The following is a 22,227-nucleotide window of genomic DNA, read 5'->3' on the forward strand; positions in this document are numbered from 1 at the left end:
AATGTAAAACGTTACCCTCGCAATCATTAGCCACAAATGAGCAAAAAAGAATCTACCAAAATCATAACAAGGGTAAATGTGTAAACTCGATCCATGTCAAATAAATAAAAAAAAATATTCCTTACCAATTAAATAGGACTAAATGGTTTATAAAAAAAAAAATATAAGACTAAATAGATCATCATTTCTTAATTTAGAATTTACCGATAATTTCCCCAATATACTATTATATATAAATAATTACATAAATATATTATTTATCTATTAAATAATATAAATAATAAAAAAATATTATCAAGAGGTGAGTTGAAGCTCAATTAATTACTGAATCGGGTTCGAGTTCAGCAAACGAGAGCAAACAAGCGAATCTCAAGCTCCGTGAAACTCGGCTCGGCCCGTTGGTAGCGGTTTTGGTTTTGGATCAACCCATAAAAAGAGTATTCCTGGTTTGGGTCGGTCCATAAGCATAGGTGAAACGGAAAAGCGGCCAAATGTCAGAACAAAACTGACAGCACCGCAAGAGTTTCATCCATCGATCGTCGTTCTTGAAATCCCTAACCTCAATAAGAGAGAGAGAGAGAGAGAGAGAGAGAGATGAGTGAAGGAGGGAAGAGCAGAGGCTTCGCCGCCGTAGTCGGCGGTCAGCAGCCGTCGGCGCCGCCGCCGCAGTATTACTACGGGACGTTTCAAGGCGTCGCGAACTACTATCCTCCGCCGCCTCACGCTGTCATGGGTTTTCCTCAGCCCGCCCCTCCTGCCGGCTCCTCCGCGATTCCTCATCCTCCTTATTATTCTCTCGGTTACCAAACCGTTCCAGGTTCTCTCTCTCTCTCTCTGAAAAATTTACATTCATATATAAATATGTATTTACTTTCCTTTGATCAGATTTTAGATTTTCATGTAAAATTTGTATCCTGTTCTTTGAAATGTTACTAGCGGATGGTTGATTTTGTGGGCAATCACTTTAAGAAGATAGTGGAATCGAATTGAATAAGATATTTCATATATGCATGTATATGGAATTATATATTTATATGACGCGTGTGTGTATAAAATATGTGAAATGAATTCGAAATCGAATAAGATATATCATATATGCATGTATATGCAATTATATATTTGTATGACGCGTGTGTATAAAATATATGAAATGAATTAGCTACCTGGATTAAATGGCAGTTTGGCAATCCAAGTGGAAGACTTGTCGTTAGTGCCTCTGAAAAAAGGGGGGAAAGGCTACATACATTTTGCCGGCGTGCGCGTTTGGGGGAGTCTTGCTTACTTGGCTTACCCTGATTGACTTATATGTGTGTTCTCTCCTTTTGTTGTTTCTTGGTTTTTACTGGGCAGTGAATTCGCTCTTTGGCCAACGATAGTGACTAATGGGTTTTGGTGATTATTTTAAGTGATATATTTTAATTTAATCTATGGAGTATTTAATGGTAACTGGCTGACTTTATATTTCAGTTAGACTGGCAGGATTTTTTGAGGGGGCAATCACTTTGCCTGATGTCGCTACTCATGGATTATCTTGTGTGCAATGTATTTGCCAGGTTTGGTCAATTCTGCATATTTTGGCTGGCCCCCTTTTGGGGAAATTTGGATTTATTTAATTATCCAACTTATTCTAACAGCCTCTGAATAGGTTGGTTTGCTCTTTTAGATTATGGGCAGAGCAAAAAATTTCCTTACAGGCTAAGTGACATCCTGTTTTACTAGAGATATGGGAACTAACACAATGAGTGGAATCTCTGTAACAATAACGAAGATAGCTGCCTAGTGGCCTGATACATACAAAATCGATGTGGCACAACTATATGACCTTTGAGGTATTTAGGAGGCATGTCTATGAGCCCAATGCCCATAATATCCTATCAACTAGCAAGGCCATTATTATGCACAAATTAGTCTTGGATACACTTTTTTTTTTTCTGTTTTTTTTTATTTTTAAATACAGGGTATCTCCGGCCCAACATAGCCCAATTGGGGCTTGAGTTACCTCGTAACTAGATAGCCGAGAACTAATCCTTGGAGGCCTTCAAGTTAACGACCAGGCAAACTTCCAATGGCTCATTGGAAGACTCGAACTCGAGACCTTGGATCTTATCCTTCAGTTTTTACCGCTCAACCAACCTCTTAGGGTTAACTAGTTTTGGATTCTAACAGAAGCACTTCATATATATATATATATATATATTTTTGTTCTTAACTTGGAAAGATTAGTATAATATTGAAAGATCAAAGAACATTACAAAGGAGCCTTTTTGTTACCTTGTACACGAGGCCCGATCTTACAATCGATGATGAAGAAGTAATTATACTTTGCATTTGGCAATCTTTTGGGCGGGGGATTTTAACTGATATCTCTCACCATATATAATGTAATTAAGTGGTCCATATTTGGAGCAACTACATTAGTGATAGACATGCTTTCATTTTTCGACATTGTTGGTGTAAGTTGTAACTACGAAGTCCCCATGTATAGGACTGATTTTTGGAAGTTTGAGAAAATGGTTTTGATTGATCTCGTCAGCCTTATTGTACACCAATTATATTCTGGACATTGGTTGTCATGACCTGAACCCGCTCCTTGAGGTTTGGATCATAACTAACTAGTAATCATGAGATTATCTACGGCCTCAGATAGAATTCAAATCATAATTAAGTATATGAGGCTAGAAGCGGAAGCAAATAATAGAACATTGTCCAATGAGCTATGTATATATGGAACAAACAAATACATTTATACGTCAATAACTCACATCCAATTATGTACATATATCCAGAAGTCATTCACAAGTACAAGTTATTGTCTTACAAAACCTAAACAATAAATATGAAGCGAGGTCAAACATGACCATCAAAAACAAAAAGATAAAAGCCTCTTCCGAGAGGTGCTCCATGGTTGACATCACAAAATCTGGGTAATCACTGGACTTCTCTAATGCTGGACATCCCGTTGCTCACCAACATATATATATACAATGAAGTGGGTTAAATCCCAGTGAATAGCATCGGAGTAAAAAGGTTACATGAATGAGTTTTGATATTTAATATAATTATGGGTAAACTTCACTTTACCCTTTTGTGGTTTGGGTTGGGTGCGGATTACCTCCCTGACATTTAGAAATTACCACTTAAACCCCATTTGGTTACTGGATTGAAGTGCACAGTTAGCATTTCCATCTAACATAACAGCCTGTGCATGACATGCGCGTAGTGTGCAAATGGGTATGAAAAGATAGTTTTCCCTCAGAAGTAAATGACTAAAATGCTCTCATCTTTATTATCATCATCAATTTTCAAAGTCTTCCATCATCTTCATCATCAATATCAAGATCTGTAAACCTCTACTCAAAAAAAAAAAAAAAAAAAAAAAAAAGAGAGGTAAAAGGAGGAGATAAAAAGGATTATTAGATCTATAAAAATTAGAAAAGAAACTACACAATCTTTTCAACTTATTTTTCATATAATTATATTTTACAAATACATACATAAACATAGATACTGTAATTTATATATATATATATCTTTGCTAATTGTCCAGTCGCTAAGGTCATGGCCGATCGTTAAAGCCTGGCCATGACCCAAAGTAGGTCTCAACAGCCCCAACTACCTTCCCACCCATATCAATTTTTCATAAAGTTGTTAAATCCTTCTGAACTACAACATCATCATCAAGGAAGAGAATTCGGTGCAACTTTGGGTACATCTTTGGCAAGTAGAACCAGAGGTGATTCAACATGGACAAGTACTTGGGTTTCTTGAATTTCATGTTATTTACATCTTTAGTAGCATTCTTTGTCCTATTCTCAAAGTAAAACTTCTGCATTTTCACAAATTCAAGTTGCCAAAGTACCGACACATAAGAGGAATTCAAGAATGTGAAATCGTCCACAAATTTCACCTCAACATAGGTATGCATATAGATACATGCAAGTAAGTTCATGTGTAGGTGTTGGCAAATCCATATATTTTGGGGGTTTGTGGTTCTGGATAGTTATTCCTTGAAGTGCTTGCAGTTCTAATTAACAATTTCCTCTTGGAAAGAGTAAGCTTTTGAACTTGTCACTATGTTTCTTTACATGTTTTGATGGAAATTATGTTGTTTAAATTAATTTGTTAAATCAAAACCCTAATTTCATACGTGGAAACCATGGTTATTAGAATCCCGATCCGAATTTTACGATTCATTTGAGTACAATCGACCCGGATCGTCTAAAAAATGCCTTATAAGTAGGATCTTTCGATCCTGGTAATGGGATCTTATAGGACTGTGGAATCCCAATCTGAATCCGATTCAATTTACAAGTCTTGTTTTGTATTGCATGATATATTTTATTGTAAATTTTATGTTTGCTGTCTAAATATCAATTTATGTGGTCAAAATAAATAATAAAAATTAAGTAGTATTGAATCAAATAGACTAAGAAAAATAAATTAGGAAACAAACCTTCAAATATTGTGGTAATTTAAGAAAATTAACCAGTCAGAAAAACAAACTTAGCTTTAGCGGAGTTTAAAGAGGGTAAGATAATTGCAACTTTATCCCAATTTTTAGAGAGATTATTTTTGTAATTCGAATCCGCTCCACCAGGGATGCCCACGACAAATCTTATCATTCGGTTAAGCTACTCGTTTGAGTTCTTGATCTATTTTCCTATTCAATTTTGTTAAATATTTTTTCTTTACTTTTTATGCATTATTGTAGATTGTAAAGTATTTTGTTATAGAATTCTTCACATTTTTTGATGAAATACAAAATTTTTATCATCGAGTTTTCTATTGTATAATATTATATGTACATTTTACATGGAGTATTATATTTTTCACAATATTTTCACTTCTTTTCAATAGAATATAGGCTCATTTTGTGTATACTTTTTAAGAAATATTAATTTAAATTAAATTATTATGTAATTTGTCTTTTTTGGTAGGATCTTACGATTCTCGATCCGATTCTACGATCCGATCCTATAAACATCTCCAACGATCCAACGTAAGATCTCGATTTTAACAACCCTGGTGGCAACCCTAAGTTCTCTCCAGATAACCTTTACTCTTCTCAAATGCACGACTGTTGAATGAGGAATGGTAAATGAGGGTTATATATATAAGGGCAAAATAGCCTTTTTACTTCTGCAATTAACGGTGTTAATTGTGCACTTCAATTTAGTGTGATTTCCAAATGTCAGGGAGGTGATCCGCACGCAGTCCAAATCATAAGGGGGTAAAGTGAAGTTTGCCTTATAATTATTCTCATACTCAATTTCTTGTCATGGCAAAATGACCTCAGGTCCAAAACTTGCTAGAACGATCTCTGGTTCAACATATATAGAAGTACATAACATAACACATTACACTTAGCGGAATGACCTTGGATCCAATCAATTATAGCTGTATAATAACCATTTGGTTAACACATAACAGATATTTCAAACTTAGTAGATGATTAAAACAACCTTGGGTTCATCTTATTAGGTACACAGAACGACCTTGGGTCCATTTCACATATTCGCACTTATTCATTCCCATTAACAGATATCATGTTGATCGAACAGGTAGAATTTCATTCATACCACAAAATCATAAGTTCAGAAAAGCTTACCACATTGGAAATATTTAGAAAATAACATATATAAAATTATTTTTACTAAGATATTACTCACAGCGATTAATTTGTTGTCACTTTTTCGTAGATCAACCTAGATAACACACAAACATATACACACATTGAAGCACATTGTCTAATCGAATCATTCCTTTCTTAATCAATTTCTTTATGTCCAATTCTTACTTATTAAGTCAATCATGAGACTTATTTCATAGCTAAGAATGCTCAGAAGGAAGTGAGGATGAAGATATGAACTGAATATAACTTTTCAAAATATGCTAAAACAGGATAGTTCGCTCGAGCAGTCTGCATAGTCTGCAAAAGTACTGGATGCTCGAATTTTAGGCTTGATGGTCGCTCGAGCCAAGTTCAATGAAAGTTGAAGTCACTCGAGCGATGTGCAATGCTTTGCAAAAATACTAGAAGCCCTCTTTGTGTGCTCAAGCAATGACTTTGATGGGGCCGAATTCGGAATTTTCAAACATGAAGAAAAATGCTTCAAACTTGATTTTAAAGCCAAAAACTCTTGCATGACATGTTCTAAACCATGAATATACCTCCAAAACATGAACACAAGACTAATTTTAAACCCTATACTCAAAACTTCATAAATTCTTCATAATTGGAACTCAAATCTTCATGCATGAATGAACTTGTTTCAAATTCTACTTCTACTACCTTAAAAACATGAAATTGACTTCGAAACTCTTTAAACCATGGGTGCATGCATGATATAACTTCTAATTCAAACATAGATAAATAAAATCATGCTCAACATGTTGAAATTACACAGAATTATTCATGTATGTATGTTCTAGCTCCCAATTCATCGACTTCTAACTCAATTCTTGAGCTTAAGCTCATTATCTTCTTGAATTCACATGTTAGGTGACTCTAATTCATGAATTAAGAGCCAAACACTTATCTAGAGTCTTGTAATTAGCTCAATTAAGCAAAATTTTGAGTTCCTCTCCTTAGTTAATCAATCTCCTAGCAAAATCTTCAAGAACAAGCTCACGCTCTCTCTAAAATGGAGTCTCTCTATCTAAAGCTCTCCTCTAGCAGATTTTGAGCTCAAGAATGTGTCTAAACTCTTCTATTATCATATATATACACGTTGATTAACTTAATATACTAATTAGGGATTAAGCTAATTAATTAGAACTTAAGGCTAACTAAACAAAACTTAATTTAATTAAATTGAATCAAATTTTAATCAAACTTCTCAAAAAGTTCTAAAAATTATGCCGTCCTAATTAAACTTGTCCATTTTGGTTTCTAAAGTCATTAAGGCCTTCAATTTTAGATCTAAAGCAGAAATCACAACAGATACTTCATCAATGAACATATATGCATACAAATTACACATCAAACACATAATTAACTTTCAAAATTAAATAGATAAAGGTATACTACGTGATGGGGCTATCACACTGGGCTTCGTTTGTTAGCAGTGTAATTTGTTTTGATTATTTGGTGTGATTGGATTAGATTGGAGTCATGTTTTCTTCTTTCTTGAATAGTATTCATAATCATAAGGGGGATGTTGGTTGTGGTTGTGAAAGATGAAATGAACATAAAATGATCAAAATTCAAACTTTCGTCCTCTGAGAAAGTAATTGTAACACAAGTCGTGGAGCTATTTTTTGCATGACACATTGAAGACTAGTTCATTTCTCCATCTACTGAAATCTTTTGAAAAGTAAACATAACAAGTGCTCTTCTTTATATGCAAAGCTGCTCTAACTAAGATGTAAAACCATTGTTTAGTAGGTCGGAGCATTCCAAATGACATAGCCTTCTTTTCCAGAAAAAGAAATAGTCACTATTAACTAGCTTCTGCTGCTTTTTTACTTTTATATTTTGAGACGTAATGTTTGAAATTTGACTATTCTTTTAAGCTTGTTATGTAATTTTCTATAGAATGGTACTAAAATACTCGTAAACCTGCCAACATGATTCATGCAGGGTGGTTCCTTTTAGCAGTCTATTGGCATTATGAAAAAAATTTATGAAAGATAGAACTTTCAGAGTTTATATTGGAAGGAATAGTATTAGAAGTTTCTAGGGTTAGGGTTTTCTACAAAAAAATTCTAGGCATTGACAGGACTTGGTGTAAGAAGCGTTTGAGAATTGGAAAAGGATTATAGTTTAAGGAATTTGATTTAGAAACATTTTAGTATGACTATTATTGTGAATGCACTACGAAAATTTTGAGGACAGAGTGAACTTGTTTTGGTGCATATGTACATGATGTATATGTGTGAACATGATGTATATGTGTATATAAAAATGTGTTCTATATGTAATGTTTTCCGTCCTCTATATTCTTTATATTGGTTTGGTGTTGCTCTAGGTTATGCTGTTGCTGATGGGAGACCCATGGGAGAGCATCGCCTTCCTTGCTGTGGGATTGGGATTGGCTGGTTCTTGTAAGTTCAAAGTGATTTAATACCAACTGATTTCATTTTTTTTTTTTTAACCAAGACTTTCCTTTGTTTGTCCACAATAATGATAATAACTATCCTCGATGTAGCAACCCCTACCAAGATGTTGAGATGGAGGAATATATACACTCTGACAATTAGCCACTGTGACATGCACTCTCTACCCTGATATTGAGATGACGGGGAATTGAATACTCTGATAATTGAACCATGTATTGCGTCAAAAGATTTGGAAATTAGATGAATCTAACACCTCACACTTGCATTTGGCCTTTGTACCCGAGTCGTCGTAGTTAGGGGTGTGCACGGGTCGGTTCGGCTCAGGTATACCCTTAGCCCGTCATCCAAACCGATGTCATCGGTTCAATAAAGCAACCATCCATCATCGACTGACTCACGTTTCGGAATCGACCGAATTAAAGACCTCGGTTTAGCGGTCGGTTCAATCGATTTCGAACACCCGGTAGAGAAAGAGATGGAAAAAAATATGAAAAATAAAATTGGGATTTCATAATAAAGAAACCTTGAACTCACATATTTATATATATATATACAGAGCTAAGAAAGTAAAAATAGAGAGGTGAAAAATACGAGAGAGGGAACTTCCATCGCCATCATCACCTTTACTCATCACTCATCGGCGCCGTTGTTGCCGCTCATGGAAGCCACCCCATCAATCATCGTCACCATTGCCACATCAAAGATGGAAGAAAAAGAGAGAAACGATATAAGGGAGAGTGAGAGATCAGTATGTGTTTAAATTTCAAAGAGAGAAAAAGAGGAGAAAAATGAAGAGACCAAATCTGAGAATAAAGAGAGATAGCAGTGTCTCTTCATTTTTCAGAGTTATTAGGGTTTATGGAAAATGGGACTTTGAATATATATATATATATATAGAGAGAGAGAGAGGCGAGTGTAAATGCTTCTGGACAATAACACACCTAGAATGAAGAGAGACATAGAGAGAGAGAGAGAGAGAGAGAGAGAGAGAGAGAGAGAGAGAGAGAGAGAGTATTACTGTGGGAAGTGGGATGAAGTGGAATAGTGTGTGTGACAGAGACAGACTGTGAACTGATAAGACCAAGGCAATAAAAAATTAATATACATCAATATTTATTCGGTCAGGTCGGATTTTTTCGGGTGTGAATTGCTTATATCCGTTTCCGACTGTGAAATCGTGAAATTGAATAGCAAAAAGCCGCAGCCGACCATACTGGTTGTTGAAATCATCCATAAGAGCTCAGGTCGGCCGGGTGGGCCAGTTTGGATGGGTTGGCGGATTACAAGCACAACCCTAGTCCTAGTTTACATTTAAATGGAAAGGTGCTAGAAAAATATTTCCATGTGCCTATGCTTCCAGCATGCATGCCATGTGTCGATTATAAGCATGGAGAGGAGGTGGGGAAAAAGAATGGATTGAAGTAATTATCCTTTAGTTACTTTTTATTTGTTGAATTATTTTTTCTAATTCCAGTAATTTAGGATACACAAGTCTACATCAGCAGTGCCGTCTTCAGTGATTGGCAGTAGCTTTCCTCTTGCTATTTTTTCCTTCATTGAATTTTTACTTTGAATTATTTTAATCAAGTCTAACCATTTAAGTTATGTAAGTCCACGTTATTGCTGTCTTTGCTGATTGGAGACAGATTATCTTCTACAATTCAAGCCTAACGAGAGCAATGTGTGATTTTTTAAGTGGTCTATATTGATTGAAACCTGGAGTTTGGTTGAATTATGTTGATGACAATGATAACGCTCTTGGAGTCATTGTTTGGTGAGCACGAGGACATGGGTTCACTCTAAGGCAGCCAGTTCGTGCAAATAATGCTAGACGGTATATTTGTATTTATTATAACGAAAGGTGGCCTATAATTTACTTAGCATGGAACAAGATTAAATTAAACATGAAATGGTAGTAATATGACTAATGATTTTTCCAGGTCAAAATGTCTAACAAAGTTTTAATATATTATTATTATAATGAGAAATATATTACTGGAGAGAGAAAAGAAAATACAGAAATTCAATCATAAAGATAAACCCTGAAACAGATACTGATTGTTGGAAATCAATCGTATGAGGTTTAGAAAATTATTCCAATTGATAAAATTTGTTAGTTTTATGTTCTGTTTAAGAATGTTTGATCTTACATGTATAGTTAGATGTGTTTGTTAATTGGTGTGATTGATTGTATTGTTTTGAATTTTTTTTTCAAGGTTTATAATTGGTTTCTTTTTGGGTGCCATTCCCTGGTACATTGGAGCTTTTATTCTACTTTGTGTCCGGGCTGATTACCGAGAAAAACCAGGACTTATCGCATGCACGTTAGCTGTAAGTGTTTCATTATCCACCAATTCGTTTATGTTATGTTAATGCTGTGCTCTGATCATACTTCTGTTTGTTTTAGTTCATAGTTCTAAGTTCTCAACGGTGATTTTGGACCTCCTTCTATAGCTCCAGTGTTTGTTATTTCCTTTCAAAAGCTGCTATTGTGTGTAGGAGACTTGGGCAATGTGTCTTCTAGAGCAATGTGTCTTGGATTTAACTTACATTGTACCATATTATCTAATTTATTGTACAATTTATGATTTAGAGATGCACTGGATGGTTGATTATCACCTTCACAGGTAAAGGGGAATAAAAAAGAAGAAAAAGAAAAAAAATGTAATAATCATTGTTGGGGGGAAAAAAAGAAGAAAAAAAAAAGACGTAATAATCATTGTTGTGTGCATGTGGCTTGCATACTTGGCAAGGCGTTCATGAGCTGAATGACTTTTTAAAAGATTTTTCAAATTAGAGTTTTGGATGTCAATAACAGTTAAATGCCTTTTAATTATAGAAATTGTTAAGGAAATTGTTGCAATTCTCATTTCTTATGCGCTTTGCAAACTATATGCAGCAATCTCTCTCTCTTGTTTTGGTTGTCCTCTTTGTTTCACCTGCAATATTCGGCCCATAAGCACCTCCAAATAATGTGGATTTACTTCCAAGTTGTATATGTAGACTTTGAAATCAAGTGGTCATTACTGGCCACCAAATGATTAAATTTTGGTGGTATGTTGTGTCCTATCCTATGAGGTAGTGCTGCCCTAGTGATTGAAATTGTATTGTATTTTTGTATATCGATAGTAATTTGATAGCTTCTGTTTTCCTTCATTAGATCTATCAATTCGATCCCTGAATTTTACCTCATGGAATTGCTTGATCTCTTCCTTGCACAAATGAAATAAATTCTTTTCTTCTTTATTTTGTTATTGAAAGTGGAAAACTTTTAAGCTTGTTCATTGAATTTTATGTTTAAATACATGCAGGCTTTTCTTGCTATGATTGCAGTTAGTCTTGGTGTGACAAAGGCAACTCATTCTTGGTGAGTTGGATCCAGACTGCTAAGGTGGTTGTATATTCCCGGTCAAAATCTCAAAAACATCTGTTTTATTGTAAATTTTAAAAAAAATTCTTGGGGAGATGTTTCATTTAACTGTGAAGGCAATCTTGAAGTTTAAGTGGTGTTCACATTGATTTCATCATCACAGTCACTATGTGTTTCTGATTAATAAATAAAATACTATGAGGTAGTGCTGCCCTGGTGATTGAAATAGTATTGTATTTTTGTATATCGATAGTAATTTGATAGCTTCTGTTTTTCCTTCATTAGATCTATCAATTCGATCCCTGATTTTTACCTCATGGAATTGCTTGATCTCTTCCTTTAACTAATGAAATAAATTCTTTTTTCTTTATTTTGTTATTAAAAGTGGAAAACTTTTAAGCGTGTTCATTGAATTTTATGTTTAAATACATGCAGGCTTTTCTTGCTATGATTGCGGTTAGTCTTGGTGTGACAAAGGCAACTCATTCCTGGTGAGTTGGATCCAGACTGCTAAGGTGGTTGTATATTCCCGGTCAAAATCTCAAAAATATCTGTTTTATTGTAAAATTTAAAAAAAAAAAATTCTTGGGGAGATGTTTCATTTAACTGTGAAGGCAATCTTGAAGTTTAAGTGGTGTTCACATTGATGCATCATCACAGTCACTGTGTTTCTGATTAATAAATAAAATAAATGCAGAACCACATTTTTTTCGTTTTTAGTCGAATATTAATCCAAATGATTGGTGTTATTGGTTGTTTCTACTATGTACTTTCGTTCCCGTGTATCGACACTCTAGGAAGGCTAGGGTTTTGTTCTATGGAAAAATTCTTGTACATGTGGGTGTAGAGGGGTATTTATTGTGTTCGTTTAGAACATCTTTACTAATTTTTATTTATTTTGGAGAAATATCTGTATTTTTTTACTTTGGACCCCTCATTTCTTTGAACTCCCACTTATGAAATTCAAATTATTTAAAATTTCTTTAAACCTCCAACTTAATACCAAAATTATCCCTATTGCAGTTACCTCTACTCCAAAGGCATGCGCCGCCCCCCCCCCCTCCCCAATTCCACCAACTGCGTTATCCCAACCCACCGACGGTCTCTTGATCAAGATTATTTTCAAAACACATTCTCCAACTACTACTTCAAATGTTCTTGGGTCTTTTTTTTTTTTTTGAGGGGGGAGGGAGGGGGAGAAATTGTTTTAGAAAGAGTAGTGCTAAATGTCCCTACATTTTTACTTTGGATCCCTCCCTATAAAATTCAAATTATTTAAAATGTCTTTAAACCCCCAACTTAATACCAAAATTATCCCTATTGCAATTATCTCTACTCCAAAGGCATGCACACCCACTGCCCCTCTCCCCCCCCCCCCTCCACTGACTGCATTATCCCAACCCACCGACGGTCTCTTGAACAAGATTAAAGTTTTACAGTGCCAACCCACCAAAGATATATATATATATTACCACATCTACATTCCGACCAACAACATCATCCCACCGATGAGATTGAAGTTGCGTGGTCCTTTTCACAAGACATGTGAAGGTTATTTTCAATTTTTTGGCTTTATTTCGATCATCATGTATTTTATGTACCAAAGCCGATAATGTCTGTTCGGTACTCCAGTATCAAACATTGTGACAAAACACAAAACCTTCTTTCCAAACAACAATCATATACCCAGTAGGGTGTTGCCGAACATTATCACCATGATGGGTTTGGTCTTGAAGGAAGTTAATGGATGAAATGTATTAAAATGGAACTGTTTTTCAACACTTGGAAACAACTAATCGAACAAATAAATTTTGTTCGGGATCCTATTGCTGAATTATTTAGTGTTTGGAACTTGGTTGCCGAACAATCTATATTTGTTCGGTAATCCAGAACCGAACTGAACACGTCAACTACGCAAAACCTGATTTCTGTTCAAAAAAACTTACCAATACATGGCAAACCTCGACGATAGTGTTGCTGTCATGCTCCATTGCTCACTTGTCACTGTCTCTTACCTCCTTCATCGCCTAGGTTACTGTCAATATGTGAAGAAGAACTAACACTATAAGCAATGATGGATTGAATGAGAATGGATTATGATTATGGTCAGGCGATAAGTTTTTTGGTGGGGAGTGGGTGTTCAATATCAGTGTGAGTGTGGTGAGAGTGGGCGTTTTAGGTAGGGGTGGGTGTTTTAAGTTGTCCTAGAAAGTAATTTTACTTAAGATCATAGTTGCCATTAAGAGAAAAATAAATAGGCGGGGGGTCCAAAGTGAAAAGGCGGGGCATTTAGCAGCACTCTTTAGAAATTTTTTAATGTAAAGAGCCACTGTAGATGCTTCAAAATGTGAACTTATTTTTTTATGATTATATCCAAACAAGTTATAAGATTTTTATATTCTATGCATAAAACATTTAAAAAAAATAAATTAGTTGTTCCTTTTAGAAGCTCCCATGTTATATGGATACAATGAAGATTGAGGCAATGGGATCAGACTTGTACTCAGCCAACTATATGCCAAAGGTTTTTGGAAGGCAAGGTCTAGAGCTCGAGTCAACGTAAGGGATCAAATCAATCTAAGGGAGTCAATCTAAGGGATCAGTGAAGTTTGTTCGATTGTTAATTTTATATTCTCGAGATTAGTCAAGATGTATGCAAATTGATTCAAACACTGAGATACAGAAGCTCTTATTCACAAATAAGCGAACTATACATAGAAATAAGCTCTTACTGGGATACCATACCAGCAACAAAATTTTGTATAACAATTATCCATTAACCAGGGAGTTAGATACTTGTTCATGAGAATTTTTTTTTTTATTTAAAAAAAGAGGTCTTAGAATGCCTTTTTTTTTTTTTGTTATTTATTAATGGCTTTTATATTAAGGGGAAAATGTTGTGATAGTCAAATGTATTTTTTGTCACATTTGGTCATTCCAAGGTGGCAAATTCAAGTATAGCTTAAAGAAAAAGCAATATTCATAATTTGAAGAGGGTTCAATTTAGATGATTTTGTGCCATTTTGAATTTATTTTGTTGATTTGAAGCATTTATTAAATATTTGAAGTGGGTTCGATTTAGATGATTTTGTGCCCATTCTGCATTTATTTTGTTGATTTGAAGCATTTATTATTTAATATCTCTCGAATAGATCATGAATAAAATAAATAAAAAGTTAATTGAATATTAATAACTACATATATGATGATCACATGTATCTTTAAAAATTTGATAATTTATATTTAAAATTATACTTGTCGTTTATTTTTTGAAAATAAATGTGAAGTAAACATGTGGTTAATGACATCAAATTAATTTGAAATGTATGAGAGGGTTGAAGAATATTGTCAGAAAATTCGAAGGCTCGTTGAAAAATTTGAATTTTTTAGAAATGATAAGAGGCTTAGATTCTTCAACGATCGCAATTAGAAACACAATAGTAAAGACATGATAGAGATAAGAGATTGGGTGAAAAAGAAGGCAAAGAGGTTAGAGAAATCTCTCATTTTCACTCTCAAGGTAGATAATGGAGAACGAAAATTAGTTTTTTCCAAAAAATTGTCTCTCAAAAATTCATCTCTTATAAAGTTATGGGTGAATGTTATTTATACGCACTTCACGATGTAAAATGGAACCCATGTGCAAGGCACGTAGGAAATATTCTCTCTAACTACTTTGTCTAAGGAGGTGACCTCTCCGAGCATGAGAAAAATCCCAAAGAGGAGATTAACCTCTCTACAAACCCTTCTTCTTAGCTATGCCTAACCAATGATCTCCAATCATCCCAAAGGGTCAGGGGTAGTCTCAGAGGACGCCCTGCCGCAGAAAGGTCAGGGTTAGTTCAAGAAAATGCCCTGTCACAAACATTGTCGAGTCTCAATGACCTCTTAGATCATGCCACTGTGACTCGGGTATAGGCTAGTTTAATCGACGAAGTGAATTTACCTTCACTCACCGTCCTCGGGATCAGGTCCTTTGTTCGGACTCCGTGACGCCCATGGTTCTGGTGCATTGATCCTAAAAAGCTTCGAGCCCTTAAGTGTTCTGAGACTTACTAATGGAGCGACTTCTAGATTACATTCGAAGTCAAGCGCTTCGGATCTTTAGGTTCATAGATTTGAACCCTTTCAAGTCCGAGCTCAAATAGGTCTCTAGATTCATGGTTCCGAACTCTTTTGAGACTAAGCAAATACCTCGGAGAATGGATCTCCTCCGAGGGTTTCATCTCTTTTGAAAGCAATGATCAATCTTTTTAGATACTCATATGATTTGGATCTCCTTGCATGGGTTTGTTGAACTTTTTCTAGAGATATAAGCCCAATGGGTCTTCCTCAGACCAATTTGTTGATTTTCTTGTAGGCTCGTTCAATAGAATTCACTTGGGCTCATTTGGCTATAACTTCTTTGGACCCATTAATTTTTGGACTTCTCAATTGTGCTCCGATTGGACCTAATTAATTTAATGGGATCAAGTTAACCCCTCTTACAATTTGATTAATTTTTATGGATGATTTATTCAAAATATACTAAAAAATAAACAATTTAAATCAATAATGTGAACCTAAAATCTCTTAAAGTAGACCCTCTAGGAAACTTGCCTCAAAGAAAAATGGACTGAACTTGTGCAATTGGAATTATAAAAAAAAGTGGAAATTAGATGAAACTTCAAAAATTAAGTATAAATTTATAAAAACACTTATAATTTTTTTTTAATATATAGTTTATTGCTAATTTGAAAATATTATTTTAAAGATGCACTGATGCGAAATTACCCTTAAGAAAAAAGCAATTACAAAATGGAAATTTTAGTAGTCCTGTTAACAAGTATATTTAAGATACAATAAAAAAAAAAATTATTTTTTAAGAACACGAGATACATTTTTTATTGAATTCAATACGATTTTTATTGGAATCAATAAATTTATTAACATTTTTCACCTATTTTCAAAATATTTTTAACTTAATCCCAATATTAGGGATAGTGTTATGGTATGCACTCTTGTTACGATTTTTTATTGTAAACATTACGTTTTTTTTTTTTTTTGTAGAGTTATGACAATATATAATTTAAAAATAAAGTTATGCATTAACATATATGACTGAGATGGAATACAGATGGAATACGAAATCAAAACATATAATTTTAAAAATAATTTAAAACAAAACATCTAATTTAAAACATTTTTATTACAGAAAATAACTTACAATTACACGAACTGCAAGGATCTTGAATGGTTACAGCACAAGGGTGTTGGTTTCACTCAGAGCTCTTAGATTACAGATTTTTCTAAGTCTGCCGAATGGATCCAACTTGAGTTCATTATATACAAAATAAAGAAAATAAAACAATAATTAACTGGAGAAAGCATCTGGCAGCGCATGAAGAAAAGCAGATGCTGTCGGTTGCTTTCGGTGGATTCATTGAATATTTGAACAGCTTTAAACAAAAGTTGATTGGGTGAATAGTGACAGTGAACAGTAAAAGTGAACAGTAACTTTCACTATTCATCACTTTCGGTGAATTATGTGAATAAGGGAATCAATATAAATACAAATTGGCAGCTTTTCTCAAAAGAGTATTGATTGAAGCTAATTTGTATTTATGTATGGAATCCAAGGTTGATTAAACAAATGGATCCTGAGCATCTTGAAACTCGGGTCCTGAATACTGATTGGTTGATTCTTCAGAGGAATGGATCTGGACTGAACCGTCTGAATTGTCTGAATCGGTGGATTGAGCTTTAGCTTGATTCAACAGTTGATGGGCTAACTGGATCATGTCTTCTTTGGATGATTGGGCTTTACCTTTGGATTTGCCTTTGGGCTGAACAGGAGGTGGAATGGGCTTTGTCTTGACTTTGGACTTTGATTTGGGCTTTGATTGGGCTGGTTGAGCAGCAACGGCTTTGGACTTTGTTTTGGATGATTTGGGCTTGGAGCCACTAGATGAGGGGCTTCCAAGGTTGACTGGAGGAAGACTGGGCTGACTTCCTTGAGTAAATGCAGCAGTTGGGTTCTGCTGGGCTTGAGCAAGAGCAGGAGTTGGAGCACATTGATCAGGTGGGAATTCTTCTTGAACAATTTCAAGAATTCTGGGAACATTGAACTTAACCCACCATTTAACTGTGTGTTGGCGGATGATGATATTGTCATCAATCCCATAATGCCATTTGAATATCCATGGAAGTTTGTATTTGGCAATAAATATGAGTAATAAGGGAAATTGCCGTTGGTGAGTAGAAAATGGGTAAACAGAAGCAAAATAATGAATTATGTGACTGAGATCATCAGGGAGAATATCTGAAATGGCGCCATAGTGAGTCCACCATCGCAGAAACCAGGTGGGTAATTCAGATTTAAATTTCTGATCAAAGGAGATGAACCAAGAATGACTAAAAGTTTCATTTTGGTACAAGAAAATCTTGAACCAAGCATCAACGTAATCATGGTAATTATATTGAATAGAATGGCCGGGTAAATCACGAAGTTGATTAGGATTGCCCCATTCAGCCATGGAAACAATGTTGTGAATATAGAGTGAATGGTATAAGACCTTATAGGCATAGGTGCGGTCGTGAATTGGTTTGATCAAAATGGAATGGTGATTGATTAGGATATCTTTGTAGTAGGCTAGGGTTTTTTCTGGATGGGAAAGGGTGAAATGGCATCCAGAGCCAAAATGGAATTTAGCGATGTCATTAATGGTTTGATTTCGTGGGTGACTGGGTTCTTTATAAAACAGGTTAGTAACGTGTGAATTGGTATATTCAGACCTAGGGGATTTAACAGGGTTGACTGGGAATGGAGTAACTGAAACTAATTGGCTAGATACAAAAGGATCAGAAGCCAATGCAGATGAATAATCAGGACGATGAATAGTACCAAGGGTTTGGTAACGGTTAATGAGGTCGAGTGAATAAGAGGGGGTAACTGACTCCAAAGGAGGAGGGACAATAAGTTGATTTGGTTTAGTGGAGGAGGAGGCCAAAGCCTTGGAAGGAGGCCTTGGACGAGACATCTGTGAAATAATAAACAGTAATTAGCAACCAGAAAGGAGATCAAGATAATCTTGATGACGATGTAAACAATTGTAGTTGTGAGCAAGTAAATTGCGGAGAGCTAGAATTTGGTGGTAATTGATGTATTGGGCTCTTTTGGTAGTGGGTCTAGCTGATTTGAGGCGGTGAATGCGATAGGTAAGTTGTTTAATGAGGGTTTTGAAATAGGTGATCCGGGATTTATGGTAAGCAGTAAATGGTGTAGTCATCCCTTACCCCCCTGTAAAAATTTCCGGGTAAGAAAATCAGGTAGGGAATTTTGACAACCAGGGATATAGGTAATATCAAAATCAAAAATACTTAAAATAGCTTGCCATCGGGCAAAAATTTGTTTACTAGCAAGATTTTGAACATCTTTTTCAAGAACATATTTAGCAGATTTGCAATCAACACGAAGTAAGAATTTTTGATTTAAAATATCATCTTGAAATTTTTGAATACATAAAACAGTAGATAGAATTTCTTTTTTAATAGTACTATAATTAACTTGTGCTTTATTCCAGACACCAGAATGATAGCGAACAATTTGTTCAGATGATTGAGGAGTAAGTTGCTGAAGTAGAATGCCACCATAACCAATATCGGAAGCATCCGTTTGAATAATTTTGAATGAATTTTCAGTGGGAATACCAAGACAAGGAAGAGACTTGACATATTGTTTGACCTGTTTAACAATAGAAGTATGAACAGAAGACCAAGGAGGAGGATTATCCTTTAACCGATCAAATAAAGGTTGACAAGTTTTCCTAAGGTCTTTATAAAATTCAGCAATATAATTAAGGGAACCTAAGAAACGTTGTAATTGATTTTTATCAAGAATTTCATCAGGAAATTTGGATGCAAATTCAATGGATCGACTAATGGGTAGGATAGTATTTTGATGAATATCATATCCTAAAAAGCGAACTTTAGTTTGGAATAACTTAATTTTAGGAGCAGAAATGACGAGACCATGACTTTTAATTGTGTAAAAGAATGCAGTTAAATGTTTCCAGTGTTCACTAATGGATTTTGAAAAAATTAATATGTCATCAATGTAAACAATTGAGAAATGACTAAATGGGTTGAATATGTCATTCATTATATGTTGAAATTCACTAGGAGCATTTTTTAAACCAAATGGCATGACATTCCATTCATATTGGCCAAAGGGTGTATTAAATGCAGTTTTATATCGATCTTTTGGATGAATTTGAATTTGCCAAAAACCACTTTTTAAATCGAATTTACTGAAAATAACAGCTTGACTAAGTCGTTTAATTAAATCTTTTTTATTAGGAATAGGATACTGAATCCATTCTAAAACATCATTCAAAGGTTTATAATTGATAACTAGGCGAGGAACACCTCGTTCTAATTCAGCATTTTTATTAACATAAAAAGCAGAGCAAGACCATGGGGATTTACTTGGACTAATGATTCGATTTTGAAGTAGGTCATTAATTTCTTTTTTGCACATTTCAAGTAATTCATGATTCATTTGAATTGGTCTAGATTTAGTAGGGATATTGCGTTCATTAAAATTTTTAATATATGGTAAGGTAACTACATGTTTTTTCCTGTGCCAAAATGCAGTAGGTAGATTGGAGCAAACAGTTGATTCAAGTTTTAATTTGAAATCACTGATTTGAGAAACAAGAACTGGATTAGCTAATTGTTGGTCAATGCGTTTATGGTTTATTTCTTCTTTAAGAAATTTTAAATGTCGAGTTAGGCGGCTAATTTGGTGAGAAATAGAACAGTCTTGTAATTGGTTTAAGTGTAATAATTCAGGAGGAGATAGAAATTTGAAAGTAACAGGTTGGCCTAAAACATGTGTAGTTATTCCTGTACTAGATGTAGTAAAAGGATACAATAAATAGATAAATGGAGATCCTAAAATAATTTTATCAGTCATATTGGTAACTAAGACAAAAGAAGTTTTAAAACATACATTGTCTTGGCAAACATGTACTTTGGGTAATTTATATTTGATATGCATTTGAGTACCATTAGCAGAAGTTAACTTTTCTTGACATTTTTCATAATATATATTAGGAAGTAATCCTTCTTGTATGCAATTTAAATCAGCACCAGTATCAATTAAACAATTAATTCTAATTCAAAATTATTAACAATTATTTTGATTTTAGAATACCACTTTTGAATGTAAAGTTTGTTGATTAAACTTAATCGTTTTTCGTCAGGATTGTTGGAGTGAGATTGGTGTGATCGATTAGCAAATATTAAATTATCGGGATTAGTAGGATCAGACTCATGTTCAGATTCATGTGGAGATTCATGCTCATTAGTTTGGAAATTATCTAAGCTTTTATCAATTTTTAAAGTAATAATTTCATCTTCGAGTTTTTTATCTTTATGTTGTAATTCTTTGATTGTTTGTTTAATCTGATTGATCTCTTGTTGTAAATCTTGTAAGGTAACGTCTTTTTGTTTATTTTTAAATCTTTCCAGAGTTTTAGATAGGCTGATTATTGGTTTATCAAACTTTGGTTTGGAGTTTGAATGGATTAATAAGGATTTTAATTTATTTGTATATTTTTGTTTTAATTTTGGATCATCTAATTTACTAATTAGATCAATAAGAGCAGATTCTTCTTGAGTAGTTTTGGTGAGAACAGTAATTTGTTTAACCGGTTTACAACAAACATCATTACATCCTATATTAATATTATTATCAGAATCATTACTAGGGGATTGGTAATCGGATGAAGTATCAGGTTGATCAGAAGAGGAAGAACTACTAACAGAGTGATTTAGTTGGAAAATTTCATATAACTGCTTTTTGGAGTTATCATCAAGTTGGAGTTGATTGACTTTATCTTTTAATTTTTGTTTTTCTTTACATTTATTAGAGTAATGACCTTTTTGACCACAATTATAACAAGTGACATCTTTGGTAGATTTAGATTTTGGATGTGATTTAGATTTATAATATTTCTTTTTAGGTTTGGTATAAAATTTATCATTGGATTTGGAAGGTGAATAATTCTTCTGAGATTGATATTTATTGGAATGTTTGTATGATGACTTATGTTTAGAATATTTGTGTGATTTTCTGCGAGAGGGTGCAACAGGAGGTAAACCATATTGTTCACAGAAATTGCCTAATTCATATTTAGCTTTATGTTTATCTTTATTAGCCTTCTGAGTAAGTTTGAGGTCAATACACATTTTTAATCCTTCTTTTTGAATAGTGCTGATGATATCACCGTACGTTAAATTATCATATTCAATAACACCAGTGGGTTGACTAAGAACATCTCTAATTTTATGGGCAAATAAGCTAGGTAATCCATTAATAAATTTTTCTTTCCAAAATGATTTAGTACAGTCTTCTCTTAACATGGCTCGAGAGGTAAATACATCTTTATACCATCTAAAATCACTTAAGGTTGGACAGTTAAGATTACTAAGTTGATCATGTATGCGAGAATAAATACTTGTAGGTGTACCAATAAAATGGCGAACTATTGTATATATGAGTTGATTAATACCATCAGGGTGACAACATCCGATAGATTCATCAAAAATAGGGAGACCATTTTCATCAGTTTGATTAGCATAGATGATTGTATCACGTTGTTCTTCATTAAGGTATTTTTCCCACCAAGATTTGAGCATACCGGTAAAACCAGAGGTGAGTAAAGAAACAATTTCAGGTTGAGAGTATTGAGGATAATTACTGAGATAACTATTGGCAACCATGGATAAATGATTTAATTTTTGAAGGATTT

General features: G+C 34.2%; 1 protein-coding gene across 4 annotated transcripts; it reads left to right on the forward strand.

The window, feature by feature from the left end:
• Positions 1-298: 298 nt before the first annotated feature.
• Positions 299-12,142, forward strand: LOC114281039 (large ribosomal subunit protein eL20z). Of its 4 annotated transcripts, XM_082886419.1 has the most exons (6): positions 463-817; positions 1,180-1,553; positions 7,971-8,046; positions 10,278-10,392; positions 11,373-11,428; positions 11,867-12,142. In XM_082886419.1, exons 2-6 carry the CDS (start codon positions 1,541-1,543, stop codon positions 11,880-11,882), a joined length of 276 nt encoding a protein of 91 aa, XP_082742545.1. In that variant the 5' UTR covers positions 463-817; positions 1,180-1,540; the 3' UTR covers positions 11,883-12,142. The 4 variants fall into 4 exon arrangements, with proteins under 4 accessions (XP_028079278.1, XP_028079283.1, XP_028079289.1 ...); XM_028223477.2 differs by lacking the exon at positions 1,180-1,553 and having other exon boundaries at positions 299-817; XM_028223482.2 differs by lacking the exon at positions 1,180-1,553 and having other exon boundaries at positions 301-817; positions 11,373-11,452.
• Positions 12,143-22,227: the final 10,085 nt, after the last annotated feature.

The sequence above is a fragment of the Camellia sinensis genome, chromosome 9 (genome assembly GCF_055761805.1).
Source record: "Camellia sinensis isolate YWXY chromosome 9, ASM5576180v1, whole genome shotgun sequence".
Taxonomy (NCBI): domain Eukaryota; kingdom Viridiplantae; phylum Streptophyta; class Magnoliopsida; order Ericales; family Theaceae; genus Camellia; species Camellia sinensis.